The following is a 19,190-nucleotide window of genomic DNA, read 5'->3' on the forward strand; positions in this document are numbered from 1 at the left end:
GTGTGTGTTGTGGGTGGACACGGTGATTGTTTTACACCACGAGTACACATCGGAAGGACTTTCGGTAAATCAACCCAGGAGCTTCTGTGTTCGGTAAGGGCCGTGTTTAACGCGCCGGCATGTTAAACACAGGCCAAATTAAACCCTCAGATATGATTTACAAAAAAAAGAAGCACAAGTCAAAAGCAGCAGCAACCGTACAAAAAGAAAACAGCCTTTTTCATTTTTTTATTTAAAAGGTCAGTCATTCTGCTTTTAACTCATAATTACAGGACAAGATGTCAACGCGGTGGCAATGCAAAGCGCTCAGGGAGAGAGAGAGGGAAAGAAAAAAGGGTAAAAAGAACCGTCCAGAGATGAAATAGTTACCCGACTTCCTGCTCCTCCCCGTGGATGACGCGGAGCTTGCGGAAGAAGGACAGCGAGACCAGAGCGTAGGAGCGCCGCACCGTCAGATAGCCCGTGATCTCCTCCAGCTGGCCCAGGTTAGCCTCCAGCTCGGCCGCTATGTTGTCTGGAGGAGGGGGAGGCAGGGGTTAGACACGACCTTAAGGGGAAGCCCAGCTCCAAGGCGGTGGGACACTCATGGCACAGAGTACTGCCAAATAGCCGCACTCATAACAGAGCATACCAGAAGTAGTGATCGACCGGTATATCGTCCGGCCGATATTTGCTGATAAGCTGATCACTTATTTTCCCAATAATGACCGGTGTTCTGTACATTATCCCTAACATAACAACACTTTCTCTCTCCCAACAGTCTTGGCTGCGCACTCTCATCCAAATTTCGTATTGTTTGCGGCGGAGGAGAGTGGGGAGGGGGTACGGGGAAGATATTAAGACCGGAGAAACTGACGTCGCTGTGCTGTCCTTCTTCTCAATTGAAGGAGCAGGCAGAGTAAAGCTCTCTCCTGCTGGGCTTTCATTAAAATCAAATACATAAAAATGTCGCAGCCAGTCCAGATGTGTCAGGTGTGCGCGAGAGACATACAGACGCTCGCTTACCACTTTTGTAAATGCCATAGCCTATCTATAGTACATTCGGATCGCATGATAGGAATAGATCTATTCCGATTAGAAATGGGATCAAAAGTGTCCATGTAATCGTGGCTAGTGTGTTGGATTCATGTTAATGTGTATTTAAAAAACATATCGATTTGTGGAAAAAATTGCTGATCGCTGAAAATGTCTGATCAATCAAAACTTTCGCTACCCCCCTGCAGTACCTCCGCGGACCCCCCTGTTGAAGACCTCTGCTCTGTACTGGTGGAAGGGGGGGGGGGGATCATGGATACTCACTCCCACCACGCAGGTTGATGACCAGGCTCCCGTTGAGCACCGTGCAGCCTCTCAGGGCCTGCGCCGCCGTCACCGACTCCACCGTCTTCAAACCCATGCACACCTTAGGACAGAGCCCCGCACACGGGATACAGTGCAGCCTAAAGGGGAGAGAGAGAGAGAGAGAGAGAGAGAGAGAGAGAGAGAGAGAGAGAGAGAGAGAGAGAGAGAGAGAGAGAGAGAGAGAGAGAGAGAGAGAGAGAGAGAGAGAGAGAGAGAGAGAGAGAGAGAGAGAGAGAGAGAGAGAGAGAGAGAATTTATAGTGTGAGGGAGAAAGAGAGAGCGAGAGGGGGAGAGAGAGAGAGAGAGAGACAGATAGAATTTATAGTGAGAGAAAGAGTGTGAGAGAGAGACAGAGAAAGAATTGATAATGAGTGAGAATTGATGGTCAGAGAGAGAATTGATAGTGAGAGAGAGAGGGAGTGAGAGACAGAAGGAGAGAGAGAAGAGAGGGAGTGAGTGAAAGAAATAGAGAAGAGAGAGAACACAAAACATGAACAAAAAATGATAAAGCTGAATATTTCTCTCGTTATGTAGGGTCACGTAGATAGATAGCTCTGTAGGTGGGTTGCATATGCCCACCATCCCATAACCAGATAACTGTGTTCAGATTCCCAGAAGGTCGCAACAACCCACCACACCACCCCGTCTCCTGGAACCAGAACCCTGTCAGAACCCTGCGGCAGGTCACAGCAACATCGCAGCACGCATCACGAAACTCAGACTGGGGATTTTTCTGGGGCTAGTTTCAATATGAGTGGATTAGCGAGCGGCTCAGACAGCGATGGTTGGCTCGCCCGGGGCCATTGTGCCCGGTTTCACATGAGTCAGAGCCATCTTTTTACGCTGGATAGTTCTCGAGGTGAGAAAGCCCTTGCTTCTGGTAACCTGCCCAAGCCAGCCTCTTGGCTGAGTGCCGTTTGCGGCGATTCATGCATGTGCTTTAAAAACGGGCACAGGGCTTCATAAAGGTGACATTCTTCCTCGACGTCTGTAACACCATCCCCATCCTCCTTGTGACGTAACAGTGGTATAATTTATTTGACTTTTCGCCGGGCTGGTTTTACCTCTTTTACACCTTGCCGGATATAAATAGGGGCACGGTGCGTCCCCGCCGTGTGTGCAGTGTGACGCCGCGGTGCACCTTGTGCTCGAGAAAGCAGCGCAGGCTGACGCAGCCGCCAAACGTTCCTCGCGACACCAAACCACCACATCAAGAGGTACAGCTCTCCAGCCCCGTTGGTAACAAACCCTAACTGTTACCGCGGCGCCGATACTGTTGGGGGTGGGGGGGGGGGGGGGGGGGGGGGGGGTTTGACACGTCTCTCGAAACAAACAACAATGACTTGGACTTGATCACACGCCTCCCTTCCTACAGACAATTCAGCCGTTTGTTTTCTCGAGCCCCGTCACGACCCGTCTTGTCACCTTCGGTGTCTCCACCCGGCTCTCTTACACACCAGCTACATATCATGCCAGAGACGACAATTGTGAAAGCGTTGGTCGAAAAGGGAAGCTTTAAGCAGCTGTCAATGAACCCGCCTCACGTTGTTCCTGTTTGGCTTTGTGTAAACCATGGTGGTGTGTACAGAATCCACAATGGAGGGACGCAAGTCAACAGTAGTAAGCAGTAGAGACAAAAGGCTGTCGTTGAGCCGATGCCAGGCACCGCACCCACATCAGGAGGTGTGTTGGGCGTGTGTGTCTGGGTGGGGGGTGGGGTGTGGGGGGGTGATGCAACATGTGATGCAAGGCGTCACTGCTGGAAAACCGCATGACCGACTTTTTGTTTTTGGCAGATCATTAAGATGCCCAGTGCACACATACAAACACACAACGCGGCCACATGCACAGATCAGCGTCTCCCGTCGTCGGGAAGAGACAGCCTCTGTCCGACCACGCGGGCAGCAGGGGCCCCTCGGGTGCGGATGGGGACACCCACAGGTCCGGCCCGGGTCACGTCCACGCCAGCCCTGAACCGCAATACAGGCCAGATTTGGCCGATGCTGCGGCCATCGGCGACGGTGTTCGTAAACACCTGGCAGCCGTCCGATCCACATCCACCGTAGGACACCAGTTACTGTCCACCAGAGCCCTGACCCTCTGATACCACACACACACACACACACACACACACCCCCCCCCCCCGGCTATATGTGCTCGCACAGTGTGTGTCCTCATGCGCCAAACTAAACAGCTCAAAAATGTAACAACTACTAAATGTAAACAGGATGCACAACTCGACCGACAGGTTAAGCACACCTCGCCTCCATTGTTGAGGGCACGGCGGCGTTCCACGATTCCAGACATCCGACACGGGGGACCGAAAGAGATAAACGAGCGAACGCCACTTCAAAAACCCTTCCGGCGTTTCCCCCCCCTCCCCCTTTGGCGCCCGCTCCGGGCAGACGGGGCACAGCCCCGAGCGCTGGCGGCAGGGACGCAGGCCAACCTGCTATTACGCCCCGGACGTGAGACGCGACGAGGGGACGCTGTGGGGAGCGGCGGGGGGAGGGGGGGGCGGGGGGGGGGAGGACGAGGGCGGAGTCAAAGGCGGAGTCACCGAGGCTGTGCCAGCAGCTTACCCCCGCCGCAACGCCCTGACCTCACATTCTGCACACAGCGACACACATGCACACATTCGCCCGCACACACCCAACACTGGGATTCTGTGTGTCAAAACACACCGACACACGCACTGCCGAAATACACACACTGCCGAAATACACACACCGACACACACTGCCGAAATCCACACACACAGCCAAAACACACACACACACACACACACACACACACACACACACACACACACACACACACACACACACACACACACACACACACACACACACACACACACACACACACACACACACACACACACACACACACACACACGGCTAACGGGTGAAGCTTAAGACGAAAGGGAGCTGTAAACAGTCACACTCGTACCTTAATGAATAAGCGCTCGCAATCTCTGATCAGTATGAAAACAAATTTCACATCAATTCCCTAAAAGCCTTCTTAATGAGAATACACATTGCACATCCAGAGCTAGATAAAGTCCCCCCCATTTAATTTCATAAATGCACTTTCGAGGCCGCTGTTTTGGCCCTAAGTATTACGCTCAAGTATGAAGCGGTAATGGTCTCCGTACGCCCTGTGTGCACAGCGCGGAGTGTGTGTGATTAATTCAGATTGGATTTCAATAAGAGTTCCATATTTTACATTTCAACCAGCTCCCTGCAATCTCAGTAAATTGTGGCATCGCCAGATGCCTCTCTGTATGTTCATGTGTGCGTGCGTGCGTGCGTGCGTAAACTCTTTAGCTGTGAGGTCTGTTCCATGGCTACTGGGGTCTTTCAGTTTAAGGTCATGAGTTACGTTGTCCCCAAAATGCAGGCAGACAACGTCGCATGGACAAGCAAGGACAAAATAAAAGCAACACAAATAAGTTCCTTAAAAGCTAGAAAACTATCCTTAATAATCCCAATCCTTATTAGTCAAAAAAAATAATAATAAAAAAAAATAAAACACAGACAGACACCCCCCGCCCCCACACTTACGAGGAAGCGTTGACGGTGGTGTAGCCAGAGGGACACTCGGGGATGCAGGCCCCGTTGTGGAGCACGTACTCGTGGCAGTCGGGGCTCGTGCTCTTGCGCTGCTCCCTGCAGCGGCTGTGGAGCTCCTGGCAGAAGGCCTGCGAGACGCAGCGCCAGCCCTTGAAGGTGTAGTGGTCGACGGGGCAGTGCTTCACGCAGGTGTCCCCGTGCTGGAGGTGGCGGCAGGCCACGCAGTGGCTGGCCGAGTCGCCCCGCACACAGCCCCCCAGGCACTGCTCGTGGCAGCACTGGTCGTTGCGGGCGCAGGCACGGTGCTTACAGTGGACCGGGCACACTGCGGGAGAGAGAGAGAGAGAGAGAGAGGGGGGGGGGGGGAGCTGGTTAGTGAGAGCCAGTTGCAATCGCACGTCGTGAAAGGAGATATCGAGGCTTGGCATGAGGAAAACATGGGCCGTTGCTGACCACGGGTGAGTTGCAGAGTGTAAATAAGGAAGGGAGACAAAAGGAGTCATACAAAAGCAGCAATATCAGAGTTCAAGTTGACCGCACAGGGCTCTCCGCGACACCGAGACAAGGTGGTCTTAAACCCCCCCCCCCCTCAGCCCCAGCCCCCAGCGTTGACTCCATGGCGATGGCTTCAGGCCAGCAGAGCAGACTTCCATCTGCTGTTGGCTAACAAACAAATAAATATCAGCGGGGACAGAACGTCGACAAGAGGCAGATACTCCTCCACAAGTAGACGCATCAGAGAGAAAAGAAGGAAAGAAATACACCATCTCGCCTTTACTTGAACTTTATCCCCAAGAATGACATTCTGTGGTTGCATTTTCGTTTTCTAATTTCGTTTTCAATCATGTTTCTGACTTGGGAGATCGACAAGAGTTCACAATATGACGTGCAAAAGTATGAGAATTTGATTTCATTTCCGGTTTAAAGTCACAAACAATCCAGTCAATATTAGGTAATCGAATAACCTAAAATATGCAGTCAAAATTGGAATATTGCTTTTCAAATGCCAATCGAGTAAAACAATCATGTTGCATTAGCTTTGTTCTACTCATTTTGAACTTTGAGGCTTTTCTACAAGCGTCATACAAGTATATGTCACGGGCTACTAGGCCTGACCTTTATCCTGCAGGCTGCGTTCATGTGAGGCTGAATACAATGCAACCCATAGGCCAGTCTCTCTCTAGCAATGTTACCCAAGACTTGCACAAGCCACAAAAGAGCAGGGAAAAACTAACTGCGCCAGAAACACACACACCAAATCACAAAGAGAGTCACAGAAGCTGTTGGCTGAGTATGAGCCAAGGTGCGCTCTTTTCCAAAGTAACGGGTGTCCCTCTATGCTGCGCTTACGTAACCCTGGTAGTTGTGGATCAGCAGGTATGTGTGTGTTTGTTTGTGTGTACGAGTGTGGGTTCCTGTCAGTCTGTACATGCGTCGCAGGGATTTTTGTTGTTGTTGTTCTGTGGGCCAAGGACGTCGTGTTGTTTGCGTGCACGTGTATTTGTTTGTGCGTGTGTGTGTGTGTGCGTGCACACGACTCGCACGTGTGTGGGCGTAGCTAAAGCGTTCTGAGAGGTAAATACTGCAGACTGACCTGTCCAACCGGATTAGCTCTCCAGCCCAGATTAGCGTCGACCCAACATAGGTGGGACAACCCAGGGGCTCAGGTTAGGGGGAGGTCACTATGTGCGTGCGTGTGTTTGTTGTGTCGAGTTGTAGGGGTCTTCGCGATCCTCGGGGGATTATCCTTTGCCCCACCCTTGAGGTGCGCTAAAAGGAAGCATTAGTATCGCTGTGTTGGCGTGGCTAGTTAGTATACTGACATTTACATTCCTTTAATGCAGCACTGTGAAGACGTGTGCATCAAATACTTAAGATAAACTTTACATTTGCTGCGCCATGTCACCAACACGATCTATCATCCAACTGCGATACTAGAGACAGAAGACGCATCGACGGAATGCTTCCAGTGCAAACATCAAAATAGCTGGGCCTTTATTTTGATTATGTTAAAATGTTGGTGCTGCTCCTTTTGTTAGTGCAAGGCAAAGAACCGAGGAAAGAGTCGTCGGCGGGCGTCCGTCTCTAGTGTCCGAACACCGTCACAGAGTCATGTGACACCCGCTCTGCCCCTAACGGAACAAAACCACACGGCCCGCGGCCCTGATGCATTCAACTTAGGTAAGCCTTTCAAACGCCTGACCTAAAACGCTGTGGTTGTGTGTGTGTGTGTGTGTGTGTGTGTGTGTGTGTGTGTGTGTGTGTGTGTGTGTGTGTGTGTGTGTGTGTGTGTGTGTGTGTGTGTGTGTGTGTGTGTGTGTGTGTGTGTGTGTGTGTGGTCGGTAATGTGAGCATGGCTGTCTGAGGGGAGAGAGCGCGGGGGGGGGGGGGGGGGGGGGGGGGGAGGCGGGTGTGTATGTGTGGGGGGGTGGGGGCAAGAGGGGGAGGGGGCCTCGAATTCTGGGAAAAACAAATGATATAACGAACGTCGGTTCGCCGCGGGGGCACGGTCTCGGCGACCTCCGGCCACGCGGCACGGCAGAGAGGGGAAACGAACCGGAAAGAATTGAATGAATGAAATCAAACAATACACAAGAGGGACGGGGGACGCGCCAAACTTCTCCTGCTCTCCACACGGCCACCCCGTCGTACAGGCACTTTCCTTTTCCATGTCAGCTCTTGCTCCAACACGCTTCCGCACACATATCTCTCTCTCTCTCTCTCTCTCTCTCTCCCTCTCTCTCTCTCTCTCCCTCTCTTTCGCTCTCCCTCCCCCTCGCCCGCCCTCCCTAGCACACGTAGCCTTGCTGGCTGCCCTCGTTCACTCATGCCTGATCCGTGGCTGGTGGTAGTCCATGCCGGAGCACAGTTCCCACCGCAGATCCACCCTCAGCCTTAACCAATGTGTTGGCTAGCCGTTGCAGCTAGCCATTCAAACAGCCTCTCCCATCTCCAAGGAAAAGCAGCCGCGGCTTTAACCCCTTGTGTGCCTTCTATATCCACACACATACAGTGAGCGCCCGTTGTGGCCAACACTTACTTTGTCTGGCCCACTTGCTTGGTACACACAGCGCTTAAAGAAAATAGCATTGCCCCAAAAATACCATCTTTGTCTTCAGTAGGTGACTCTCTTGAGGCTTCTTCAAAGAAACCAATAATATAATAATTATAACCTAATAACGATGACAACATGATTGGCCGTGCTCTACTGGTGTTTTGTTCCCCTGTCGGGGACAGTTTCAAGCTTAGCCCCCTGAGCACCTTTCATCGTCAGGCCCCCACAAGCCCACCTAAACGTCCCTCCTTCACAATATGTAAATCTCTGTGTTGTTACAGAATCACACACAGACGGACACATTCCCGCCTCCTACACTGAGCCAGCCAGTGAATGAGTTGCTGGTCGAAAACGTCTGACACTTGGCTGCACCCTGGGTCAAAGCCGACCAGATCAAAAACAAAAGTTAGATATTATTTTTTTTTTTCTTTTATTCTTCATGGAATCCGCTGGCAGCGTGGCAACGGCCTGTCTGATCCCTCGTCACGCAGCCTGTGCAGCGGGACCACAAGACGGCCCGCCGAACAATGCGGCAGGAATGCCCGCTCCTTTATCTCATTAGCAGCAGTTTCACTCGGACAGAAGCGCACAATGAGCGAGACCTCGACCCCCACCCACCTCTCGTCTCACACACACACACACACACACACACACACACACACACACACACACACACACACACACACACACACACACACACACACACACACACACACACACACACACACACACACACACACACACACACACACTCCCAACAACAACAATCCATCCCTACAGCAGGCCCCTGCGTGAGTAGCATGAATGCACACTGTCCGGACAGTGCCAACTAGAATGAGCCCACGGTACAGGAGTCGGCAACACCACCCCACCTCCAACCCCCCCCCACACAGTCTTTCTGTGAATCCAAGCACCCAAGTGTACACACAATCCCATGTGCAAGTGGAAAGAAGAGAGTAAGCAATACTTGAGAGTGCAAAGTCTTGTTGAAGCGACTGCGGCAGCCAAGTGTTTGTGTAAGTGGTCGGCTGTACGGCAGGGTTACGCATACATCGGAGCCCTGGCGGGATGTCCAAAGGGATCGGCGATGGAGCTCTGTCAATTGCCAATTTACATTCCCAGCCCATGACATGGGTCGCATGTGGTGGATTGACAAATGAAATTAGCACGGGGAGCCTGAGTAGAAGGACAAGGCCAAGTGCTTCAGCTTAGCAATTCTGGCCATCATAAAGTGATAAAGGGATTTGTCACATTGACATCGTACATTTCTTCTAATTTCCAACGGGGTGGGCACTTGTAAGAGTCTGTTTAGTATCAAACCGTAGCACAATCGTATTCTTATGAAATAACAGGATGTGAAACAGGATGCAACACAGTCAAAGGATTTTGTGCAGACTTATGAAGTGGCACTTCAATTAGTCAAATATAAAGCATACATGTCCCGTGTGTCTTATAGCATCAAACGGCAAAGTCATAACACTGCCATTGTGAACCAGAAGCCTGAATAGTACAGACTAGGGCTGGCCCCAATACATCACTTCATGCTTTGGATATTGGTTAGGTTTCCAAACGAATATCCGAAAATATCAGTTGAAGAAAAAAAGAAAGAAAAAGTCAATTCATAGTGTGTATCTTTCACTGGCTGCAAATGTAGCAGGCAGAGAACACTGCTGTAGAATTCAAGTTTCTATCAACTCGTTTTCTAAAGTAGTTAAATTGGTTATACAAATAAAATGCAAAGCAACATCACGTCAGATGATGTCCGAGTTTGACATCATTCTGAGTTTGACTTGGTTATGGCAGAGCTTCAATGAAGTTTCCGAATACACGCATGGTTTCCAAATGATGATGGGAGTAGGAATATTCCAATCATCACAAAGCAAATAGGAGGTTCAAACATTGTGCAGTGTTTTGAATAAATAGATCGGTGATAAAATCACACAGGAACTGTTGTGGGTGACGGATAAAGTGAAAACATGGCTCCCTGTTCTATTCTCATGTTTACTAAATAACAGGCACATTATTATTAGTAGATAGAGCTTTTTGGTGTCTTTTGGACTCTTTTGAACACGGCAATAGCTTCTAAATACATTAATAATTAAAACCCAGATGGTCAGGGGGGGTTAGGCTTGGTTATCCTCACACTGGTCGGCAGCGCTCAAAGTGCTACCAGAATAATTGAATAATGTTTGAATATCCAAAACTAACCAATGACAATTCGGTCAGCCATTCTGATGATGGTTGCTGTGACCTCAACTAAAGTGTTGACAGAAGCGTTCTCGGACCTCTAGCACCCTATCCATAAAGAAGTAAGTAACTTGGCTTGACTTCCTTGGTGAATGATATGGATTAAATGGGGAAGGAAGCTGAATGATTAAATTACATTTTGTTTTAAATAGATATTAAAGGGATGATCTATTGCTCAATGCAGCTTTGAAATCAAAGACCTGGTGACTCACATACATATTGTTTACGGAGGAAAACATGCTATGGCTTATGAGTTTAAACTAAATCCCACTATCTATGCAATTTTGTGCTAATATATAGATATAGATAATATTCCACTTGGTGGACGATAAATTGTTCATATATTCTTAGCATAGGTGGCCCCTGCGGGAATCAAACGCTCAACCCTGGCAGTGATAATGCCATCATCTTCCAACGACGGAGCTAGACAGGCCCACTGAATAGTTACCTGCTGGTTAAAGGTACTCAGAGACACAGTACTGCGGCTGCGTTCAATCAAGGCGGCGGTAAATTGAGTCAATTCACGGTTGAATATGTGTTTTTTCCCGAGCGAACACTGAATTGGCTTTCAATATCCGGCTGCATCTCATCCGTCCCGCCGTCATTATCACGACGTCGAGTTATTGAGTTATTGTCGTCGCCCTCCCGCTACCCGCAGACGCGATGACTCAACTGAAGCTGGGCCTCAACTGAGGCGGCTGGCGTGGCAACAGGAACTGTAAACAATTTCATTAGCCATCGGGCCTCCATTAATAGAACGAAAACAGACAAACAACATGCAGAGCTGCCCCCGCCCGCTCATCCAGCCGGCCCCGGTGAGTGGAATTAGGGCCTGGCTAAAGCGGGGCCCTTTGACGGGTAACCACGCCGTCTCCTGGACGAGCAGGTGACGCATGCGGCGCCCGGCCTTGATTGCTCATATCCTTTCCCTGTTTGCTCTGAGAACAGACGCGGTCGTTTAACTCGGGCCGGATTTGGTTGATAACCCAAAAAAATGAAAACAATTTGCGCAAATTATTATTCTTTTTTTTGTTGTTATCGATTTGGGTGCCTGTTAATGAGTGATTATAAGTGTATAAATGCTTTGCTGGATAAAGCTGCAATGAAAAAAAATAGGGGGGGAAACTCACTAGAAAAAAGTATTGATTCATTTAAGAAATAATATTAGATCATGAAAGGTTTAATCAAATAAGGAGATTCATTGGCTTTAGCTCTCTGTTGGGTTCAGTGCTGGTTCAGATGACCTCTTGAGACTCTTTGTGAATCGACATAACGTAATCACTGGGCTAAATCACTGTGAATAACAACGCTATATTTGCGTATTTTTACTGGTTTCTTTCAAGCCAACGAAAAACAAACTACTTAAAGAAAAAAATAACGGACAAACACAAATGTTTCCTCTTCTTAACAAAATGCGTGCGGTTGAAATGGGAGGCCCACAGTTAAAACACATCCAGCGCTGAGAGGCCCCCGCGGGCGGCGATAAGCCCTTGTAAATAGAGCGCCTGTGTAGAGCGCGCAAGGCTGTAAAGAAACGCCCGTCTGTCCAGCTTTAACAAATGCCTCAAATATCTGAGATTCCAGGGGAAAGGCTTCTGGCAGTGAACACTACGAGAGCTCACGGACCAGGCTGTGGCGCTACGACGGGCCCACAGCCGTTAACTCAGTTCAGTGGAGACGGTGTGTGTGTGTGTGTGTGTGTGTGTGTGTGTGTGTGTGTGTGTGTGTGTGTGTGTGTGTGTGTGTGTGTGTGTGTGTGTGTGTGTGTGTGTGTGTGTCAACCCGGCCCAGGCCAATTAAGGATATTGAGAGCACCTGAAGAACAAGTGGAGAAGCAGGGCTTAAATAGCCCGCTTCTCCACTCATTCGGGGCTCTCCCAGCCCTGGAGCTCCTGCACGGAGAGACCGGTCCTCGTGGGTGACGGGATTCCACCCACGAAGGAGGGGACCGTTGATTCCTCAAGGTTTACGTTATTTGTGTTTTGGAGAGACTTTTATGTTCGGGAATAAACATGCCTTTTTTTGGCTTTATCCAACGAAATGGTGTCCTGTTTTGGAGGAGTTGGTGCGCTCAACGTGCCGGGTTGCCACAGTGTGTGTGTGTGTGTGTGTGTGTGTGTGTGTGTGTGTGTGTGTGTGTGTGTGTGTGTGTGTGTGTGTGTGTGTGTGTGTGTGTGTGTGTGTGTGTGTTGAACTGTAAACATTGGCATACATTGGTGGTGGTAGATGCAGCCGGTCTCAACCTCGTCTGACAGCCGTCCATCAAAACTGAGGCTGGAAAACTGGAACAATAAGACGCACTGGGTATTAATATTGAACTGAGCTCGTCCCCGCACCACTTCCCTCGGGCCATCCGAGGGATGGCACTGACAGCTGGACCTCAGAAACATCCCGCTCCACAGCTGCCGTCGCTTCCTCTTCAATTCCTTGGCGTTTTTCTTGTTTTCAACCATTAAGGACAAAAAGTTTCTAAATAAAAGAGTGCGTCCGTGCGTGCGTGCGTGCGTGTGGATGTGTTGTCATGGCCTGAAATAGAACGAGGGAGAATGAATCATAAGCATGCAGAGGGGGGGAAAGGCCAGGCCTGGCTTCTAAACACGGGTCATGTTTTAGGAGGCGACCGTTGGAGTGAGAAGGACCACACTCTCCCCGGCACCCCCTCACCGGCACCGAGAAGGGGACACACACACACACACACACACACACACACACACACACACACACACACACACACACACACACACACACACACACACACACACACACACACACACACACACACACACACACACACACACACACACACTTAAAATAGCAAGCCCTAATGCCATTTCCTTGGGATGACGAACCTTTCAAACCTCCTCCCCCCCTGCCGCCACCCCATCACCTCACGCCTCTGGTCAACCTCGGACCCCGCCACAGCCCCTGGCCTTCTCCTTCTTTATTATTTATTATTCAATGACGCGGGGCTCTTCCTTCCCAAAACAATACGGTGTGTCGACAACATCCTCAGCCTCCCAGGGAAGGGGGATTATTTTGCTGGCGACTCAAGTTGTCCTGTTTGATGCCCCGCTGACCCCCCGGGGGGCGACCCGACAGTATTTTGGTCTCGTAAAAGTGTCGGCTCTGTTAGCGTAGCGGCTTCGCGGCGCATTCGCGCACACACACACACACACACACACACACAGAAACACGTTCATTCATAACATCTGGGAGGAAGCAACCCCACAATGACGGGAAGCAATCAGGAAGACCTTTGACAAACTCCTATGACAGCCATTGTTCGCTGCCGAAGATGGAATTGGCGCCAGCCACCAGTCGGTGTCCGAGTGTGTGTGTCCGAGTGTGTGTGTGTGTGTGTGTCCCCGAGTGTGTGTGTGTGTCCCCGAGTGTGTGTGTGTGTGTGTGTGTGTGTGTGTGTGTGTGTGTGTGTGTGTGTGTGTGTGTGTGTGTGTGTGTGTGTGTGTGTGTGTGTGTGTGTGTGTGTGTGTGTGTGTGTGTGTGTGTGTGTGTGTGTGTGCCACAGGGGGACACACGGCAGAGGTCATCGTTGAGGTGAACACACACACGCACACACACACACACACACACGCACACAGTTGGAGTGGCAAGTGCCCTTGCTGCTCCTCTGCTCTGGGCTACTATGGGACATGGGACCGATGTGTTCCTACCCCTGTTTGCGCCACCATGTTACCCTCTACAGTTCCCTAGCAGCGCAGACTAAACAATAGCCCCCGTCTGCAACGGCGTGCGCATGCGAACACACACAATGTCCTTGTGATTTATGCGGTGTCTGCCCTCGCCGTCATGGTAAAACACACACACACACACACACACACACACACACACACACACACACACACACACACACACACACACACACACACACACACACACACACACACACACACACACACACACACACACACACACACACACACACACACACACACACTGGTGATTAGTGGAAACAGATGCATGACGTCAAGTGAAGGGTAAATCTGGACGCTCCATATAGAGGAGCGAGCGGCTGCGGTAGGCCCCACACCTGACCTCACTCGGTGAGTGGTCAGTAGCACAACGCAACGCGGCAACAGTTAGCCCCGCATGATAACTGTCGCGCATCGCTGCATGTTTACACCGAGTCCCGACGTGGGTACCCCAGAGACGGTTGATCGGATCTTAAATACATTGCACTTTCTAAAATGCTTTTTTAACTTTTCCTTTATTTTTCTATTTTATTTATTTTTTGCAGATGTTTTCTTTCACTTATCTATTATTTTATTTGAATGCATGACAATGTTTCTATGTGAGGCACTTTGAGTCTGCCTTGTGTATGAAAAGTGCTATATAAATAAAGCTGCCTTGGCTTGAGCCCACGGCCAACAGAGATAAAGAGAGATGGAGAGGCGAAAGAACACAAAACACGTTAAATAATTCTCCTACAACTTAGAGAGTCATGAGAGGATGTACGATTTAGGTATTCTGGTTGGACGCATGTGGCAGCCATCCTTTAGTGGGATAACGATAGAGAGATAGTGATAGAAGTGGGCAACCTTCTTTCAGGCCAACCCCTCTGACACACACACACACACGCCTTAGACATGTACGCGCACGAACGCACGCACGCACGCACGCACGCACGCACGTAATTAAATAGGCACTGAGTATTTACTCACCGAGTTATGGACCACGCAAAATGCGGTGCTCTTCAAGAACCTCCCTGGCTTTGCAGCGCAGCTCCAAGAGAGTTCTCAGTATCTTGTGAAAGTTTTACCCAGCTAAAACCATGTAGTTTAGAGCCCAAGCAGAGAGAGCGATTTCAGGTTAAGAAGTTGAAGCACCATGTAATGTTAAGCCATATTTTTTTTGATTTATTCTTTCTTTTTTTTTCTTTATTACGGAGTGTGAATATCCAATACCTTTCAGACTTTGACTCTGTTTGACAAGATCAACACGCATTGGGTCCCTCAACAGGTCTGGGCCTATAGCTGTGCTGATTTACATAGTGGTGTTGCATACAATCACGCTTATCAATTGCATAAGAAAAAAATGACAGTTCGGTGAACATCATAATCTGGATATTATCAATGGTTCAGATGTGTCTGTTATTTCGGCACCTACCCATCAAGGTTATTATTATTTTTCTCCATGTTGGTCTAGTCTCCTCATGAGGAATAAGTTCTCCTGTCGTCTTTTTTTTGTCGTTTCCAAGTTTAATATGTTATCTAATTCCTGCGTCTTCCTCCATTTCATTTTGTGTTCGGTAATGTGCATGCACAATAAAAATAACCTGCGATTGTTCGACAGAGAAATTTAGTTAAACTTTATGTTGATAAGATTGTAGACCGCCGATAACCGCCTCTTTTACCATAGTGCCTCTACGCATATTTTCCGGGTTGAATGTGATGAACTAACAATTCGGCAAAAAAATAATTTATCCAGCATTCCACAGTGCTTCAGTGTTTCCCATCAACATGGTCTCACAGGAATCCGTGAAATGACTACGGTCGGACGCTTAACTCGAAATCCGTGGCCACATCACGGAAACACGCCGATATCCGTGTGTGAGCCACGGAATAACAGTGCAATTTACTTGCATTGGAGCAAATTCCGTGGCCACATCACGGACAATTGAAGTGATTCCGTCAGACCACCACGGATTTTGAGTTAAGCCCCCGCTGTGGTCAAATGTGGCACACACACACAGATTGAAACGGGAGCACACACACAGATTGAAACGGGAATGTGTGTGTGCCACGGAATATCATTGTCATTTATTTGCATTGGAGCAACTTCCGTGGACACAACAAGGACAATTTAAGTGTTTCAGTGAGACCACCCCGGGTTTTGAGTTAAGCCCCCGTGGTCGACTCGCTCGTTGAAACGGGGATCCGTGTGTGAGCCACGGAACATCAGCGTCATTAACTTGCATTGGAGCGAATTCCGTGGCCACATCACGGAAATCGGCGTGTTTCCGTGATGTGTCCACGGATGTCGAGTTATTCGTCCGTAGTCATTTCACGGATTCCTGTGAGACCAGGTTGTTCCCATACATGGACCAATGTGTGGCACAGCGCCACAGAAACAACACCAAGCGGCAAAAAAAATGTACGCGATTTGGAAATATAAATATCGTTCCTTTCATTCATCTCTGCATAGCACTCATTCTCCCCGTCATTCTTGTTCGCACACGCACACAGATACAAGCGTGTATACATGCCAAAGGTGCGCGGGTATACACTACCACTTATTTGATCAACCCGCGTATCACTGATGCATGCACACGCACCGACAGCTGATTCGCTCGCTCCTCCTCTCAACGCGCCTACAAAAGGACAACCCGAAGCAGCGGGATATTTCGCACAGTGAAGACGATCGGCGACATCTGGAACTTACCAATGTGTGCTCAAACACACCTGCCAAAAATGATTGTTGACACAGAAAAGATAATGTTAGCCTTATGAACTCAACCTTATTGATATTGAACATCCCGCACCCTAAATCAGCATAGACAACGTTGGTAACGCAGCAAACAATGAGATTAATGTTATAGTGGTTATAGTTTAGATAGATTACGGTGTTAGACCGGGTACCACCAGCCCGTTCTACCGGCGACTTGAATTCGCTCTGCAGCAGGGGCTGAAGAGGAGCAATACATTGCTTTCTGTTTCCGATCCCCTTTTACTGGAGCCAATCACCAATCACCTTCTCCCCCTTGCGCGCTAATGGCTGGTTTAACACAATAACGACAGGGAAGCGATTGCTGCGATCGAGGCGATCGTTGGTCTGATAGTTTGAAGGACTATTTTTTTATATTGTTAAGTGAGCAATCGCGAAATCCCCCCCTCCCCGTCAGGACTCATCGTTTCACTCCGCTACTATTATACACTATTATTTTTATTTACACATTGTTAAATGAGCAATTGCGAAATCACACACACACACACACACACACACACACACACACACACACACACACACACACACACACACACACACACACACACACACACACACACACACACACACACACACACACACACACACACACACACCTTGTATGTGGGAAACACTGGTGCTTGTTTCTGTTTACATCTCTGAGCCATGTCCTGAAACCCACTTTTGTAGGGGAAGTGATTGATCAGTGATAAAGACGTTTCAATGATTCAAGTTATCATAGGTGAACTAAAAACAATAGACTATTAAATTATTTAGTGTGAGATAAAAATGACCTTCAAGCTGGGAATATTTGCAGTAAGGCAGTCAGGAAGTGGAAACAATTTGAATCTCAGGGGAAAACCCAGGGTTCTCACTAAGCTATGGCCAAACCCCAACAGGCCGCGTCTACTCCCCCTATCCCAGGCTCAACAGACCTCACACAGCAGCTAGCAATGAGCGCTAATCTTTAAACAAGCGCTGTTTACAAAAGGGAACCAAAGAGAAATATGAATCCACTGGTGATAAGTCTGACTATTTTGAACACTATGAAAATATTTCAATAGCTGTGTGTACGGCTTATTTTCCAACAATCAATCATTTGAATATCAACGTTAAAGTACAACAGTATTGATAATGTAGTTTGACTGACAAGGTTTCAGACTTATTCATCTTGTTCATAACCTTTTCTTTGAAGACAACACATGGAGTGAAAGTAGCTTGCATGCACGCGTTCATGTGTGTCAAGAGTTTTCTTAACCATCAGGCCCTGCACTCTGTTTAATGGACACACGCAATTTAGTTAAAAAAAAAAATAGGAAGAAATTAGCAGTGGTTGGCCTAAACTGCCCCCATTTTAGATTCTAGAAAAGGAAATTGGTTGTGACTCTAAACATTGGAGTTTTCAGGTTAAGGTCATGGCTGTTTTGCCTTGTTTTACGGTGATTTACCGATTATACAGAAAGTGTAAAAAACGGCGGGATCTTCAAAACCTCAAAATCACACATTCCCACTGACGAAAAGTTTCTCCATTGTACTGGATTGAAACTCACTCTACCTTGAACGCCGAGGTCGTAGCTGGGGCTTAACGAGGCCTTCAACGCTTTAGGTACAATAGTCAAAGAAACCACAGACCCTACACCACAAGGCTACAAGCCCCAGCCTGTGCTGGACTGCAAGACCTTGTTAGCAGATCAGGCCACTGCCGGTTCCACTTCCTACCTTGAGTGTTTTGCAGAATAATGGAAGGCGTGAAATACAGTTTTAAAATGATCTCTGAGTAACCAGGCCTTGGGTGCATTCGCTTCCTTCCACAACAATTTCCCCACAGCTAGACAAAACCTTTGGAGACAATAGTAGTATTAGTATGTAGTAATAGTAGAAGTAGCAGCAGCAGTTATTCGTACCAGCAGCAGAAGCAATGTTAACAAAGTCAGACAGAATTGTAAATAAATAAAACCTCCCTTCAGGTAGCGTTTCCTATAGTGTTTAACACACACACACACACACACACACACACACACACACACACACACACACACACACACACACACACACACACACACACACACACACACACACACACACACACACACACACACACACACACACACACACACACACACACACACACACACACAGGTTACATGATGTGTGTCGAGTGTTGCATAACAGGGCAAGGCCAGGGAGTTCAGACAGCACCCAGACGCAAAATTCTTCCCACTCAACCTTTAACTCTTTTGCCGGAGTAAAAAAAAAGAAATACAAATGTCTGTGCTTGTCATTGTACGATTAAAAAGGAGCCACTTGATAAGGAAACCAAAGCGTATTTCCTCGGATACAATCTGAGGAAACGCCAACAAAAACTTCAGGGAGGGGTGGTTGCGGTCGGCCTTGCCCTCTGGCTTCTCCACGGATCATCAGTAATGACAACCTTCCCGCCCGGTGTACACACACATGCACGGTTCTGACGGAGAGCGCCTTGCATCATATTAGTGGGTCCGGCCTAAAACCGGACCGGCCCCACTAAACAC

The 19,190-nt window shown here is 48.7% G+C and overlaps 1 protein-coding gene across 1 annotated transcript in view; it reads right to left on the reverse strand.

The window, feature by feature from the left end:
• The window catches only part of insra (insulin receptor a), a 51,230-nt gene that overhangs the window by 22,101 nt on the left and 9,939 nt on the right, over positions 1–19,190 (reverse strand). The window contains exons 3-5 of the mRNA XM_060058547.1: positions 4,908–5,241; positions 1,300–1,439; positions 370–514 (exon numbers count right to left, since the gene is read on the reverse strand). Of these exons, the coding sequence (XP_059914530.1) occupies positions 370–514; positions 1,300–1,439; positions 4,908–5,241 (619 nt within the window). The remainder of the gene's footprint in view (positions 1–369; positions 515–1,299; positions 1,440–4,907; positions 5,242–19,190) is intronic.

The sequence above is a fragment of the Gadus macrocephalus genome, chromosome 8 (genome assembly GCF_031168955.1).
Source record: "Gadus macrocephalus chromosome 8, ASM3116895v1".
In the NCBI taxonomy this organism is placed as follows: Eukaryota; Metazoa; Chordata; class Actinopteri; order Gadiformes; family Gadidae; genus Gadus; species Gadus macrocephalus.